This window comes from Microcebus murinus, chromosome 12 (genome assembly GCF_040939455.1).
Source record: "Microcebus murinus isolate Inina chromosome 12, M.murinus_Inina_mat1.0, whole genome shotgun sequence".
In the NCBI taxonomy this organism is placed as follows: domain Eukaryota; kingdom Metazoa; phylum Chordata; class Mammalia; order Primates; family Cheirogaleidae; genus Microcebus; species Microcebus murinus.
The window spans coordinates 29,250,241-29,266,395 of NC_134115.1; the positions used below are offsets into that span (position 1 = coordinate 29,250,241).

At 37.1% G+C, this 16,155-nt stretch overlaps 1 protein-coding gene across 4 annotated transcripts in view; it reads right to left on the bottom strand.

The window, feature by feature from the left end:
* PIP5K1B (phosphatidylinositol-4-phosphate 5-kinase type 1 beta) overlaps positions 1-16,155 on the bottom strand; it is a 282,554-nt gene that overhangs the window by 161,412 nt on the left and 104,987 nt on the right. For all 4 annotated transcript variants that reach the window (XM_012736976.3, XM_012736942.3, XM_012736958.2 and 1 more), the window contains 2 exons: positions 11,061-11,145; positions 7,537-7,605 (listed from right to left, as the gene is read on the bottom strand). In XM_012736976.3, coding sequence (XP_012592430.1) covers positions 7,537-7,605 — 69 coding nt within the window. In that variant the 5' untranslated portion in view covers positions 11,061-11,145. The remainder of the gene's footprint in view (positions 1-7,536; positions 7,606-11,060; positions 11,146-16,155) is intronic.

The following is a 16,155-nucleotide window of genomic DNA, read 5'->3' on the forward strand; positions in this document are numbered from 1 at the left end:
CAGCACTCACAGCCCACCTCCCATGCCCCAAACCTGACTGCAGCAACAGCAGGAGGCTAAGTAACCCTTCTTGCCAGTAGCCCAGAGCTCCCTCCTCACAGAACTATCTGGAAATCAGAGGCTGACAGTGTGCTCTTGCTAATCAAAACAGTGACTTCACTCATTAGTATTCTCGATTTGCTCACATCTGTTAAATTGTTTGATCCTCACAGTACTATGAGCCAGATAGGTTAAGTATTAATTACATTTTATCAACAAGAAACATTTTAAGATTCAGACCAATTAGGAAAAATGCCTATAAACTAGTATCCGGAAGAGCTGGACTCACATCCACCTTTCTCTTAAAAAGGCAGTTTCCTTTGGGCAAGGTTTTCCAGCCTTTGCTCTAACAACATTTAGATCATTCTTTGCTTTGGGGATTTGTCCTGTGTATTATAAAATGCAGCATCCCAACCAGGCATAGCAGTTCACACCTGGCCTCCCAGCACTTTGGGAGGCTAATGTTGGGAGGATTGTTTGAGCCCAGGAGTTCAAGACTAGCCTGAGTAACACAGCAAGACCTTGTCTCTACAAAATATTAAAAAAAACAAAATTAGCTGGATGTGGTGGTGTGCGCCTGTAGTCCCAGCTACTCAAGAGTCTGAGGCAGGAAGATCACTTAAGCCCAGGAGTTTGATGGTGCAGTGAGCTATGATGGTGCCACTGCACTCTAGCATGGGCAATAGAGTGAGACCCTATCTCTTAAAAAAAATAAAGATATATCATCCTAGGAACCAATATCACCAGCCCACACATTGTGACAACCAAAAATGTCTTACACATTGCCAAATGTTCCCTGGTTGAGAAACATTGGGTTTGGGTTGTTTGGATTAAAGTGAATCAGGAAGAACACTTAGAATGCCAAAGGGTCATTCATTATCATGGTGACAATTGCTATTCATGACAATTGCTGCTCAGCATAAACAAGTTTGCTTGTTTTACGGAAGTGGTGGCTTCCTAGAATCTGAAGGAAAAGAATAGTGGTCAGGGCATAGAACACATGCTGCCCCTACTTCCCTCCCAAATTCTGAAATGTTATTTATTCAATTTTTGAATAGGTTATACGTTCACATGGTTCAAAATTAAATATGCATGAAAAGGCATATGCAGAGAAACATCCCCCAACTCAAGATCTCACTACCCAATTCTCCCTAGAGGCAGCCAATATTACTGGTTACCTGTGTCTTCCCAGAGACATTTTATAAAAGAGCTTGTATTTAAATAAATGCTTCCTTTTACATCAAAGTGTCTCTGAGCCATTACCTTACTCATGTTTAAAAAGCAATAAAAGGCCTTTTTCCTTGTAATGTGGTCAGGGCCAGGTATAATTCCTTCATCCCTCATCGCTGCCTGCTTCCACTGACAAAAAAAAAAAAAAAAAAACTGTCTCAGACACTGGAATGAAGTGACAACCAAGGTCTTAAAAAATAAAACAAAACAAAATGGGGAAAAACTGGGGCACTTGGGCCAAGGACCCCATGGGTATCCTAGTCTGGTTGGCTGGTTTCCTACTGGAGCCTTCTGAGTGCTGTCAGCACGTGTGCCTGCCATGGCGGAAATGCGATAGAGACACAGCACACTGCGGTCAGGCTGTTGGCGGCACAGGCAGGTGACCTCTGCCCCCACAGCAGCCTGCGGTCATCAAAACCTGACTCTGCCAGTGGAGGCTTGTTATGGGCAGGCTCAGGAAGGAGAAAGAAGCAGAAGAGGGAAGGGTGAGAGCCTGGAATGACAGCCTTAGAGTGCAGGGGAAGACAGGGAGAAGGAGAATGGCTGTGAACATTTCCACGCCCGTCCCTGCCCAGGTGGTTGGGAAACTCTGGTCTATTCCAATGGACAAATCACAAGAGGAGGACAGCATTTGGCTGGAGATTCTAGCCATCTCCCTGACGAAGAACTGCTAGGTGACCTGGCATCTGTATTGGAACCACCATGACTTCTGTTCGTTTTGGAAGGGTAGGGGGTGGGCTGGGCTATTTCTTCACATATAAAACAGAGAGCACTTGGAACTCTGACATCAGTATTTCACTGGAGTTTAAACAATCCTCCTCCAGGTCAGCTCATGCCCTGGTTCCTGTTTCCTTCTGTGTCTCTCACATTGTTAAATAAACCACCAAAACCCAAAAACAACACAATGCTCTTTCCCAGACTTCTCTAGTTCCATTGCTGGCAGAAATATGCTGGTAGTCAGTCTGATTGGAAAATTTCAGGTCAGTCTTCACCGTGATTTTCTTTTCAAAAATATTCCCCACTTTTCCTATGCAACTATGCACCCAACTTTGTTGCTCAACTAACACAAAAGCCTCCTTGCATCATCTCCCCTGACCCCATGTGGCATGCGTTCTGCCACTAGGTTTGCACAGTCATTGCATCCTGTCACTACCCTAATGTCATGGCACCTCACTGCCTACAACTACTGTCCAACATGGTAGCCATCGGCCACGTGTGCTCATTGAAATTTAAATTTGACACACATTAAGATGAAAAATTCAGGTCCTGGGACACACCGGCTACATTTCAAATGCCCAACAGCCACACATAGCTTGTGGCTACAGCACGAGCGCAGATTACAGAACATTTCCATCCTTGTAGGAAGTGCCACTGGATAACACTGACCTGGAACATAAAACTCAAACTCCTCAAACCAGCACCCCAGGCTAGCTGTCTTTTAGAGCCAGCCCACACTTCCAAAGTTGCCTGCTACTTTCCCCAAACACTGACACCTAGCTTTGCTCAGGCCAGCCTGTCTTGTACCTCCAGCAATCATGCTCACCCCGGTTCTGTGCTTGTGATCTTCGGACTTCCCAGCATCGAGACAAATGAGAAGGTAGATCTGAAGGCACAGTCACTAAGAAAGTGGGATTTTCTGTCATGGCAAAAAGCAATGAGGCATCTATGAAATTTTTATCCCAGCAAAATGCTCTGCTATCTAACAAGCCTGGGAAAGGGCCCTTTTCCCAGAAGACTGTAATGAGTCTCGAGCTCGTCAAGACTTGCAAGATGATGAAATGAAATATCACTTGTCTTGGCACTTACTCAATACCGATTGGGGTCATTATTTAATTTTTTCACATATTTTTCTCCCAGATAAATTGTGAGGTCATGGGAAGCACAGACAAGCTGCTACATGCATTTCTTCTGCATCTTCCTCTTTGCTATCTCACTTTTCTACACCAAAAAGGGGGGGGGGGAGAGAGAGGGGGGGTCAAAGGTTGCAAAGTGGCTACTACCTGTGGGCCAGATATGGTTCATAGGTGTGTTGTTTTGTCCACAGTGTATTTTTAAAAACTTCTGAGTTAGTTGCTGATATTTAAAAATTGGATTTCATATCAAAATTCTTATTTCTGGTTCCATAAAAACAATCAGAATATCTAGCAACCCTGGGTGAGCCTTCCTGCGTAGCTCTGTCGTTTGGAACTGAGTGTCAGCGTCCCCCTTAAAGGAGGCGTGTATCTCCTGGTCACCATGACTCCCTGGTTATTTCGCTTTTTTTTACCTGCCCAGTCCCGGAAGGCTTCTGCATTTATAACTCTCATGGAAGACACTCAATAAATTAACTGAGAATGGAAATACTACACTGTGTAAATACAGTCAGGCAGCCTTTAATGCCTGTCCTAATGGGCAGCATGTTTGTTTTAAGCAGCTAAAAATCAAACTTCCTATTTTAGCCATTAGCTGAAGACATTAACCTCAAGGACCAATTTTAGCTATTTCTTCCCAGGCTTGCCAAGAACTGATAATGGATTAGGGAAATGGTCAACTGCAAGAACAAAAAGCAGTCAGCCTAAACAATCACATGAGAATAATTGAGACGGAGAGAGTATAAAATTGTTCCATGAACACTGAGTGCTCCCTAAAAGCACGTGGAAATCATAGCACTCATGATGATGAGTGTTTCTGGCAGCTGCCCAGTAAATCTGGGGTTTAATACAGAAAGCCCAAGCCTGCTGCTTAACTCTAACTGATATTGGTTTCTCCTCTTTTGAACAAACCTCATTATAGTCCACAGTGTTCTAAAATTGCATTCATGTCTTGCCTCCCCCACCCAACTGTAAGTTGCTTATAAACTCCTTTGTTATCTTTCTCATTCCTAGGGCAGTAGATCAGTGGATCCCTAACCTGGGATGCATGGATTGGCTTCAGTTACAGGCAAAAATGCAATGAGTCATTAAAGCTTCTTAAACAGGTGCATACCCTGCAGTCAGGGCCTCAGGACTGGGAAAGAAATTTAAGTTATTTGTAAAGGGACATAGTTCATGAAATGCATGATGGCCTTGATGACATTTATCTAGTCTGTTTGCTATCATTTCCAGTTTGCCATTTGTGCATTTGCAAAGCACAGTTTTCATGCTTTCATTAAAGTCTGGGTGAAAATGTTAAGCTACACAGGGCAACACATGCGTCGTGTGTAGACACTAAGTGAATAGGAAGAAAAACTGTCAGTCTTTGAGACCATTAGTCCAATCAGGTATAAGCACACTACACACAATATTTTTTTTTTTTTTTTTGAGACAGAGTCTCGCTTGTTGCCCAGGCTAGAGTGAGTGCCATGGCGTCAGCCTAGCTCACAGCAACCTCAAACTCCTGGGCTCAAGTGATCCTCCTGCCTCAGCCTCCCAAGTAGCTGGGACTACAGGCATGCACCACCATGCCCGGCTAACTTTATATATATATTAGTTGGCCAATTAATTTCTTTCTATTTATAGTAGAGACGGGGTCTGGCTCTTGCTCAGGCTGGTTTCGAACTCCTGACCTTGAGCAATCCGCCCACCTCAGCCTCCCAGAGTGCTAGGATTACAGGCATGAGCCACCGCGCCCGGCTTACACACAATATTTAGTCAATACTATTCCACCTGTTCTGAAAGGATACTGCAGATTCTTCCGGATGCTTTCAAATCAAGATTCATTAAATTTGAACATTCTCCTTCTCTATGAATAACTTAATGATTCTTTCAGAATAGGAAATGTGGTTAGTTTGACATAAATTACATCCTTATAAATTTTTCCAGGTTTGCAAAAAGACGTTTCTTTTCTATGTGTACAAGCCATATATTTAATTATAATGCTCAAATTATGCCAGGGAACAATGTCTCACTTATATTCTGGTTTCTAGAATGTACCTTTTCCTCATTTTTGATAATAGGACCATTAATTGTTTATTTCTTGCTTTTTGGCAATTTTCTCATTCTCAAACATGTTCAAAGCTCACATTTAGTGGTTTCCCTAGCTTCAAGTTCTTTAATCTGGGAAATGGTTTATCTGGGCCTAGAGATAAACACTTTTGAAATAGCAAATGTGACTCTTACTATCAGCTTTCCTAACTCTGCCATTAACACCTTCTCCTGTTTGAAGATCAGTCTGCTTAATGGAGAAGAATTAACTTGAATAATTCAGTTGAGCTTTTATTTGTTAGTAAAGTAATACTTTCTCTAAGAGATCCCTTCTTCTTGCTGTACATATCAACACCATGTTTATTGAGGGCTAAAGTTCTAGGTGCTGTGCCGGGGGTTTTTTGTTGCTTTTTTAGAGAGGTTGCATACCTCTCCCTCTATCGCTTATATTCCTTTGAAAATCAGAGATTATTAAAAAGACACCTATACTAACTCACATTAAAAAAATTTATCTGTGTTTTTTTTTTTTCTGGTCCTTTAAGTTTCCTGCATCTTCTCTTATTTATCAGCATTATTTGCTACCACGGAATCTGATTTCTCGATTTTATAACTTTCCCAACATTGCTATGTTAAATATCCTGTTAGAGATATTAATCATAGACTCATACCGATAATATTATTGACAACTCACTTTACTAAATTCTTGGGCAGGGCACACTTAGCAAACTCCAAGATGTCATGGTCACATTTTTTCCTATAACTCTTGCATCATGAAGGAGCTCCTGTAGGTCAGAATTTAGTCAAAAGCTGCAGTGCATATTGATGCTGATTGAGAATGCTGCCTGAAACTGATCTGCGGTAATAACAGACTGGCAAGTGAATCATCTCTATGTTGGTCTTGTGCTCAACTGAATTTACACAGAGTCTTGGGTAAATGAGTTGGGATTTGGTTTTCTATCTGTGTCTAAAATAATAATAATAATAATAATAATAGCATATTGTTGCCTTTGGCCAGATGCACAGATTTTATAAGATGTAAGGTGTCACTTCTGAGCTCTTGAATCTTCACCCTACTTTTCCCCAACTACACCATCACCTTGGATGACAACCTCCCTGTTTATATTTCAAGGTTTGGATGAGTTAGAAAGTCAGATAAAAAAGATATACCAGGAAAAAGGGCATATTCTCCTGCAAGAAAAGGGAACATCATGTCAGTTCCATGGCCTGAATATGTGGGTCAGACCAGTTCATGTACTTTATGACTGAATTGCTTGCCAGCTAGCTATTAAAGGAAAAGGAAAAAGGAAGAGTTAAAATATAATAAAGCTGCAAGACACAAACCTCCTACTCCCAAGAGGGCAGAAGAACAACTTTTAAAAGCTAAAATATATAGTCAATTTATAATCAGGAGTAGCAGAGCTTGGGAATATATTTCATCCAGAAATGTTTCTGAACATTAGCTTGGTTGCTCGGAGCTAAGAATTTATCAAAGTCAAAGGATGGAAGGCAAGATACATTGAGAAATCTGGAAAAGAGATTTTCGGGAAATGGGCGAAAGACATGAAATCTGAGAGGCTTACAAAAGGGGGAGAGATGAAGAGCATTTCACATTTAAAACTTTTTAAAATACAAAGGCAAAATCTTTAAAATTTTGGTGGACAGTAGTGAATCAAGTAAAGGATTCATATACTATACAAAGAACACTGCACACCTTTAAGAGCCTTCTTTTTAGGAATAATAAGGGTCTTCAAATAACTACCTGCCCTCAATATTCCATACTGAAGTTACTGTGATAGGTGGACAAATGGCCCCAAAGATGCCCATGCCCTAATCCTTGGGACCTGTGAATATATTATGTTATCCAGCGACAAGGATAGGTTGTAGAGGAAATTAAGATTGCTAATATATTAATAAAAGAAATTGTCCTGAATTACCCAGGAGGGCTCAATGTAATCACACAGTCCCTTTAAAGTGTCAGGGTGATACAGTCTGAGAAAGACTCAACCAGCCACGCTGGTTTTTAGGGTAGAAGGAAGCCATGATACTGGGTTTGCAAGTAGTCTCCGGAAACTGAATAAGACAAGGAAATGGACTCTCCCCTAGAACCTCCAAAAAAGAATGCATCTCCGTAGATACTTGGATCTTGGCCTAGCGGGACCCATGCCAGACTTCTGACCTACAGAACTACACCATGGTGCATTTGTCATGTGGGTTGTTTACAGCACTAAGTTTGTAGTAATCAGTTACAGCAGCAACAGGAAAAACCAAGACAGTAACTTATAACTGCTTTGGAAAAAGAAAAGGCTGATGACAATATTGACAAGCCGAATAATAAAATAGTGTTCCTCTTTCTGAGTTGAAGAAAGAAAAGAATACACTCCTGTACCTTTTTATAGGTTTTTTCTTCGTTTTGTTTCCCAGGTGCTGCATCTCCATTTTCAGCAGCAGACGACATCTACAAAAGAAAAACATTCCCATTTGAATTTAGACTCCACTCTGAAATACAATACGTTAATAATATTGTTAACGGAAGGATCTATTTTGGTTAACTATGTTTTTGTTGTTATTACTGTTGTTTCTAAGAAAAGAAGAAAGAAGTTCTCAGAATACTAAAAAAAAAAAATCTGTGTTCCCAATCTTTCCAAAGTAAATCTTTACTTGTAAATTATTTTGGCAGTAGTCTTTACTTCATATCCTCTGAGAAAGATGCTGTGGAAGTCCAAGCCTATTTCATGTGTATAAGTTTCTTTCTGCAAAGCCTTTTCAAAATTTTCCCTTCTGGTTATAAATGCTTACTATAAAGATATCTGGAAAGTAACAAAAAATATTAATCATAACAAAACAATTACTCTCAAATCTACTGCCTGTGGGCAACTCCAATATTCATGTATTGACGTAAATGTCCAAATATTCAAATTTGGCATAATTTGTTCCTGCCTTTTGTTTTATATATTTTCATATGAAAAATATTATGATACTATCTTACCAGTATTTTTTACTGAACATTTATGCAATAAACATTTTCCCATTTGATTACAAAAATCTCATTGCAAGACTAATAATTTTTTTTGGTTGCAAGATATACCTCTGTGTGCTAATATTTTAGTTAATGCTAATATTCAAGAATGGCTGAGGCAGTTCAAGGGTTTTGCTCCTGCAAATAGTACAGCAATCATTATTTTGTACTTCATCTAATTTCAATGCTTTCTTAGACTAGATTCCTGGAATTACTAGGGCATAACAGGGCTTTTAAAAAAATTTAAAGCTATTATTCCATATTGGTAAATTTCTTTCCAGAAGAATATACCACACAACTATCAGCAGTGAGTGGGAGCTTGTTTTATTATACACTTAGCAATGATTATTATCATCTTAAACATCTTTGCTAATCTGACAGGCAAAAGAAAGCATCTCCTGCTTTTCATTTGCATCTTCGAAAATTACTAATGAAAGTTAACATGGTTTTCACATCATTTGTAGTTCTTTGAATTTCTTCTTTTGAGTTTTCCAGTGTTTTGTCCATTTGTCTACTGGGGTCTTAGTGTTTTAGTTACTAATTTTTACCTATTATGATTATTAATATTAATGATTTCCTTATTGACTTTTATGTTTTAAGGTTATTAATCTATTGCTAAGCACATTTTTAATATTTTTCCATGTTGCTGTGTGCCTTTTTGTTTCTTTTATGATATAGAGAAGATTTACATTTTTCCATACTCAAAACTATTGACTATCTTTGTGATTTCTTCCCATGCTTTTAGATAAAATATTTTTTCTCATTGGGAGATATGAGATGTTTGAATATGTGTTTCTCTCTTTTTAATGGTAAGATTTTCACATTTAACCTCTAATCCATCTGAATTTTTAAAGCCAGTTATGTCTGTGGTAATCAGGATAACTGCGTAATTAGGAAACCACAATATTTGAGGGTCTTATCCTACATTGCATGGAGAACATTTAAATACACCAGGGACAGGTAAAACTTCTGACTTTCTTGTGAGCCTTTTAAGCATGCTTTAAATCCTGGGCTTATAAAAAACACAGCATATGGTAAAACTAAGACTTCACCAGCCATTTTTCTCCATTGGAACTAAATCACTGAGTTTACACATACTGCCAAGAGCTTGTTGTTGAGACAAGGAACTGGCAGGTACTGCTTTGGGTACAGCACTGCTGCAGGCAATGTCTTGAGCATTGTCTAACTGAGTCAGGAAGCCTCTAAAAAAAGTTCAAATTGCCCTGATCAAAACAGGATGAAGGCATGGCAAGTTCCAAACAGTTAGAACCAAGATGGTGGAGACACACCACCCCATCGATGAATATTACTCCCTTGTTTAGCCTCTTGCTGAAATAGAAAGGCAACAGTAACCCGGGGGCTGGTCCTCCATCTGCAAGGGGCCAGTTCTCTTCTGTAGGGAGAACCTGCCTCTGCTCTGTCTGTGGAGTACAAACTTTCTATAGTTTCTGAATAAATCTCGCTTTCACTTTATTTTGTTGGCTCACTCCTGAATTCGTTCTTGAGTGAAGCCAAGGACCCACTTGGACTTCAAGTGACTCCCAGCATTGGGAGTCACTTTCCTGCGTCAATGTGATTGAAAACCATCCGAGAATATGAAAGCATGGACCATGGTGAGCTAACTTCACCAGATTTATCACTGCCCACCAATCAAAACACCTTCTTACATAATTTTTCAATTCTATTTGTATCCATTCAATCTGTCCATATAGAATAGAGTCTTGAAGGGCAGATGTTTTACAAAGTACTGTTTCCCACACTGTAACTGCTTAATTCATTTAAGGAATAATTTATTTTTCTGGTCTCTTTATAATAATATCTGGGTGAGTTCTGAATAAAATGCCAGAGGAATTAAAATGCTTGAAAGGCTCTGTAATGTCAGGCTCAGGTTAAAGAACAAACCTTCAACTATTTAACAGAGCCAGCAGAGTGAAGACCTCCCTAAAGAATGCCGTTCTAGTAATTTCACTGCTAAGAATTTGCAGCCTTTAAAACTGAAACACTGCAAGAGCAACCCTGAAGCGTGTTTGACAAAACAATCTTAATGAGAGGTTGACTAATTGGCACGAATGAAGGATGGATGATGAGATGGTCTAAAGATGTTTTTTCTTACATTGTGAATCACTCCTGACTTGACAGTAGGGAAGAGGAGGAGAGAAATGGGTAAACTTTTCTTTTTAAAAATCAATTCCCTTTAAGCAGCACGAAACAGATAATAATGATAAAGGAAGGCCAAAGGTCACACAGACCTATTAGCCAGGGACTTCCCAGTAGCAGAGGCCAATGAGACGGTTGTGGATGTACTAGTAAGCTGCAAAGGACTGTTAGAATGGTTACAGTGGTGCTTACTACTTGTCCTCAGACTTGTTATGCTTCCGTACCATGTAAGGTACATCATTAGTAATTATGGAAGCCAAGGTAAGTATGAGTTAAAAACATTGTTTCCAAAAGCACTACAATCATATATATTTCTATGCATAAAAGGAGAAAAGACATTCTCAGAAGTACTGGTGATTATCTATGGATGATGGGATTATGAATGCTTTAAATTTCCATTTTTATATTTTGCTATATTCTCCAAGTAGTCTGTAGTGAGCACCACTACTTAAAAAATAAGGAAAATACTAACATTATTAAAAAATTTAACCATACACATTAATTAACAGCAGGGACCATACCTTCTGGGTTGGTCTGCCTTTCAGGCATGCTGACGTTCACAAAATTTCCTGTTGCTGTTTGTTTTGATGTTTGTTTTACATTTGATAATGTCAAGGTTAAAGGTTAGAAACTAGATACATGTTTTAGAATATCTGAAAATAAATATACAATAAAAAAGATAAGGGCTCTATACAGAATCAGTGGGAAATAAATAAAAATATAGACTATTTCCTTACCTTTGTAAATGAAATGACAAGTCATCTGTAGTTGGTAGTGATGGGTAGCCTATTCATTGTTGAGATTGTTTTCTTTCCCAGGTTCCTGTTAAAATAGAAATCTCTGGTCATTATTTATTCATATCCCTACCTAATCTCCCCAAATGGATTAGAGATGGCTACAGAGATACATGCGATGTAATCAGTTAAAAATAAAAATAAAGGAAGGAATGTGTGTGAGGGGAAAATAAAGGTTGGGCACAAGATGATTCCAGCAGTAAAGGCTAAGCATAGAACAGAAGCCATGGGGCCTACTATGGCCATTCAATAAACTGTACAGTCTCCAACTTGACTCTGAGATTCCTGTTGCCACAGCAAAAGAAGACACGATCAGTTACCAGATGCCCAGTGTGCAAAAGATAAAAGCAAATCGGTTACTCAAAAGAACCACAGGTATCTGGGGATTGAGGCTGGAGTGGGAATTTCTCCCATAGGTCTTCATAGAGGAGACTCCATGTGACGTGCAGACAGTTTTTCAGTGTCATCCCTGTGATAAATCAACTGGGATTTTCCTAAGGGTTGATTAGATGGCACAACTTCAAAGAACAATTCAACGAAGCTCTTTTGCTGTCATTATGTTTTATATAGAAGAGATACTTGCATATTGTAATCCATTAAAAAATGCAGAGAGGTATAAAGCAAAAATGAGCTAGGTCCCACTCTTTTCTACCCCCTGAGATAAACAGTTTGTTGAATAGCCTTTCAAAATCTTCCCTGTGTTGTGAGTCTACCCCGCCAACCCTCTAATCCCTCGTGAACACTACCACCATGTGAGCACCATAGTGTTAATCAGTCAGTACCAATTTGATGGCGAGTCCATGTGGAGCCTGTTCTTCCGATCTTAGAATAGTAACTGACACAGTATACGGACAAAATAATTATTTACCACTCTGACCCACCAAATTTCCATTTTTTAATACCATTCATTATTTTGTATTTATTAGCATTTGTTCTTATGAAAATTGGTTTTATTGTCCTATCTAAATAAATATTGATGAAAAATATTAGGGAGGCTCAGTATGCTGTCTTAAAAAAGCTAAAGTAAAAAAAAAAAATCTTCCCTATGGTTATTTTACACACACACACACACACCCTGCACACATTATTTTACACACACACACCCCATACACATTTCTGCTACTCATTCTTATCAGTATATTTTAGATATTTTTTTCAAATTTATATATCTAGATCATTTAAAAATAATTGCATAATATTCCACAAGACAGACATACCATTTTTTAACCAACCACTCCCTTGTGGATGAACATTCAGATTATTTCCAAGTTTGACCGCCATAACCGGAACAGGAATAAACAGCCTTATTCAAACATCTTCAATGTTCTAGTACTTTTATTTCTGTGGGAAAGAATCCTACAAGTGGAATTGTAGGGCCAAACTTGATAAGCACATTGAACTAGCTGAATGACTATTGCTACATTTTCTTTCCATAAAAAGGTTGAAACAATCAGTCCACAGTGCAGAGTGCCTGCTTATTGACACGTTTATCAGCACTGGAAGTTCTCCATCTTTAAAACTGCTGGCTAACCTGATGGGCAGATAATGGCATCTCAGTTGTTTTAATTTACCTTCTCTCATTACTAATGGGCTGATCCTTTTCACAGGTGTATTAGTGATTTGCATTTCTAGTTTACCTATTTTTATACTGGGTTTACCTATTTTTATACTGGGTTATTTATCTTTTTCCTTTTATAATCAATTTGTAAGACCTCTTAGTACATTAAACATTACCTCTGTCATATGGGTTGCAAGCTATTGTTCTTCTTTTGGCTTTGTCTATGGTGGTCTCGTCACATAAACATTTAAAAATTTTTACACAGTGAATTTGCCAATTATTCTTCATGGATTATGAATTTACTGTCTTGCAATTCTTTGTTTATGGATTATGGACCATGAAAGACAGCTTCTCCCATATTTTCTTCTCCCATATTTTCCCATATTTAAGACATGTATTCTCCCATATTTTCTTCTAATAGCTTAGGTTCCATTTTTAACATTAGATCTTTACTCCAAATGGAATCTAATCCAAATGGAATCTTTCCCCATATGGACAGCTAATTGTCCCTAAATCATTTAATTTATAATTGAGCTTTTCCTTAGTGGAAAGACATGCCACCTTTAGCATACATTAAGTTTTCTTATATACCTTGATCTATCCATGGATTCTATGCTGTTCCAAAGACTTCCTTATATATTTCTGAGCTCATATATTGTTTTAAATGCAGTAACATGACAGTATGCTTTGAGATCTGCTGGTGCAAGTTCCCCATTGTGACAATCTTTCTTTCAAGTTTGGCAATTTTCTTGCATTTATATTTTTATATGGACTTTAAAATCATGTTGATTGATCTGACAACACCTTCACCCACCAATTTGGGATTCTGAATGGGATTATATTTACTAATTTAAGAAGAATTGTTATCTTTAGAATTACAAGTTTTCTCATTCAAAAAGATAGTATAGCTCTCTGTTTCTTCTGTTAGTTTATGTCTTTTACTACAATCTTATATTTTTTTGTATTTGTCTTATGTCTTATTATATTCACTCCTAGATATTTTCATTTATCACTCCTTGCAATAGGAATTTTTAAATTTGCATTTCTAACCAGTTATTAATTCATATAAAGGAAAACAATTGGGTTTATCTTATTTTCTTTTGTGCAGTCATTTTACCAAATCCTTTTATAGAATTCTAAAAGATTTTAGGTAGAGTCTCAGTCACATTACCTGCAATATTTATACAGCTTGCTTCAGTTTCTTTTCTTATTGCATTCCCTGAACTTCTACAACAATGTTGAGTCATAGCAGTTGAGTAATAGCAGTAGTGTCAGGCATTTATAACATAAACCTTCAGTAGTCACCATATACCACGATGCTTCTGTTGGTTGGTAATGTGGTAGGTTCTTTTTGCTATGCCTAGTTTACTTTTGGTTTTTATTAGGAACGTCTACTGAATTATATCAAATGTGCTTCCGCCTCAGTTGATACAATCATACAATTCTTGTCCTTTATTCTGTTGTATAAATATATAATGTTGAGAGATTTCATAATGCAGAATCATCCTTATACTTCTAGAATAAATCTCAACTTTGATTTGATTTGCTAACCTTTTGAAGAGAATATTTTCATGAGTGATATTGCATGATTGTTGTGGTCCCATTTTTATCAGGTTTTGGTATCAAGGAATTGATACATTTCATAAAATTCGAAGGTTTTCTCTATACACATTCGGTTTTTTTCTGTATTCATCTCTTAGGATTTATAACCTCTCTTTGGATCAAATTTTGGTAATTTATAATTTTTTTAGAAAATCATCAATTTCCATCAGATTTTTTAATTTATTGCCATAAAGTTGAACATAATAGTCCCTAATTAAAATTTTAAAATCCTTTTGGAACCTGGGTAATGTCTTTTTCCTTATTTCTGATGTATGTATTTGCGTGTATATCTATTCTTAACATATGTATTTTTTCATATTTTCCCTTTTTAATTCCTTTGTGGCCATTTACACTAACTAGCCTTTACCATTAATAATACCTTCTTTTCTTTGGCTTTTTAAACATTTTCTTAGATGCAATACTTGGTTTATTTTTCATTCTTTAAAAAAAAATAGTACAAAAAGCATTAAGGCTATAAAATATTCCTGAACATATTAACAATTTCCCCATAAGTTTGTATGTGAAATGTTTTGTTTAATTAATTTCCGGATAATTCATTGCTTTGTATTTGATTTTTAATTTGATCCAGGAATCATCTATAAGAAGGTTTCTTAATTTCAAGCATTTACATTTTACTTACTATTTTCATTGCAATTTCTTGTTTTATCACAGTGGGATCAAAAAATGGGATGAGTAAAATACCTGCCCCTCCTGCCCCAAATTCATTAAGTTTTTTCCTTTGGCTATACACATAGATTTTTTTGGTAACTGTTTCATAGATATAAGAGAAAAATGTACATTCTCTATTTATAGGGTACAAATGGCCTCTATCATTCCCTAATATGATTATAATTTTATCATATTCTCCTGTATTTCTAGTTTTTGTGTGTTTTTTGCCTTACATATTTCATAACTATGTTGGTCAGTAAATGCCTATAATAGTGTCCTCGTGAATTATACTTTTTATCCTTAAAAATATCTTCTTTTTCTTATTTAATAATTTTTGTCTTGCGTTCCATCTTAGTTGATGCTAGCATACCCACTCTGCTTTCCTTTTGTTTGTATCTTCTTGTCATATCCTTGTCATTTATCCTTGTTCTTTATCTTCAACTTCCTTGGGTTGTCATCATTTTGTTTCGCCAGCGTTTCTTATAAATAGCTTAAAATCACATTTTAATTTTCTTTTTGCTAATCTCAAAGCCTTTGTCGTTGGAAAGGGGACTTCAAAAAATTCACATCTATTGTGATAAGATTATATCTGGTTTGCTTTCACTGTATTTATTTACTATGGCTTATGTTTGTCGTTACTGTATTTATACTCATTCCTCCTTTGATGGATTAATCAAGTTGATAATTCTACTTTTTTCTTTTAGTAATTAAAATTTTTTATTATACATATAGTTTGCTCATAGTTATCTTTTTATTTTAAATTCATTTTAAAGTCTCTATTTTCCTATTAAAATACAAAATGACTGTATGCTGTCCCCACGACCCAGATATTTTTCCCTTGGTCTACTGTGGCAGACATGGACACGAGCCTCCCAGGAGGTGGCTACTACATGTAGTGGGTTTAACTTATTATCTTCTGTGCAGTCATTTTACCAAGTCCTTTTATAGAATTCTAAAAGATTTTAGGTAGAGTCTCAGTCTCTTACCTGCAATATTTATACAGCTTACTTCAGTTTCTTTTCTTATTGCATTCCCTGAACTTCTAAAACAACGTTGAGTCATAGCAGTCGAGTAATAGCAGTAGCGCCAGGCATTTATAACATAATCCTTCAGTAGTATTAAAATACCCTCTTCAAAAGGTTAGCAAATCAAATCAAAGTTAAGATTTATTCTAGAAGTATAAAGATGATTTTGCATTATGAAATCTCT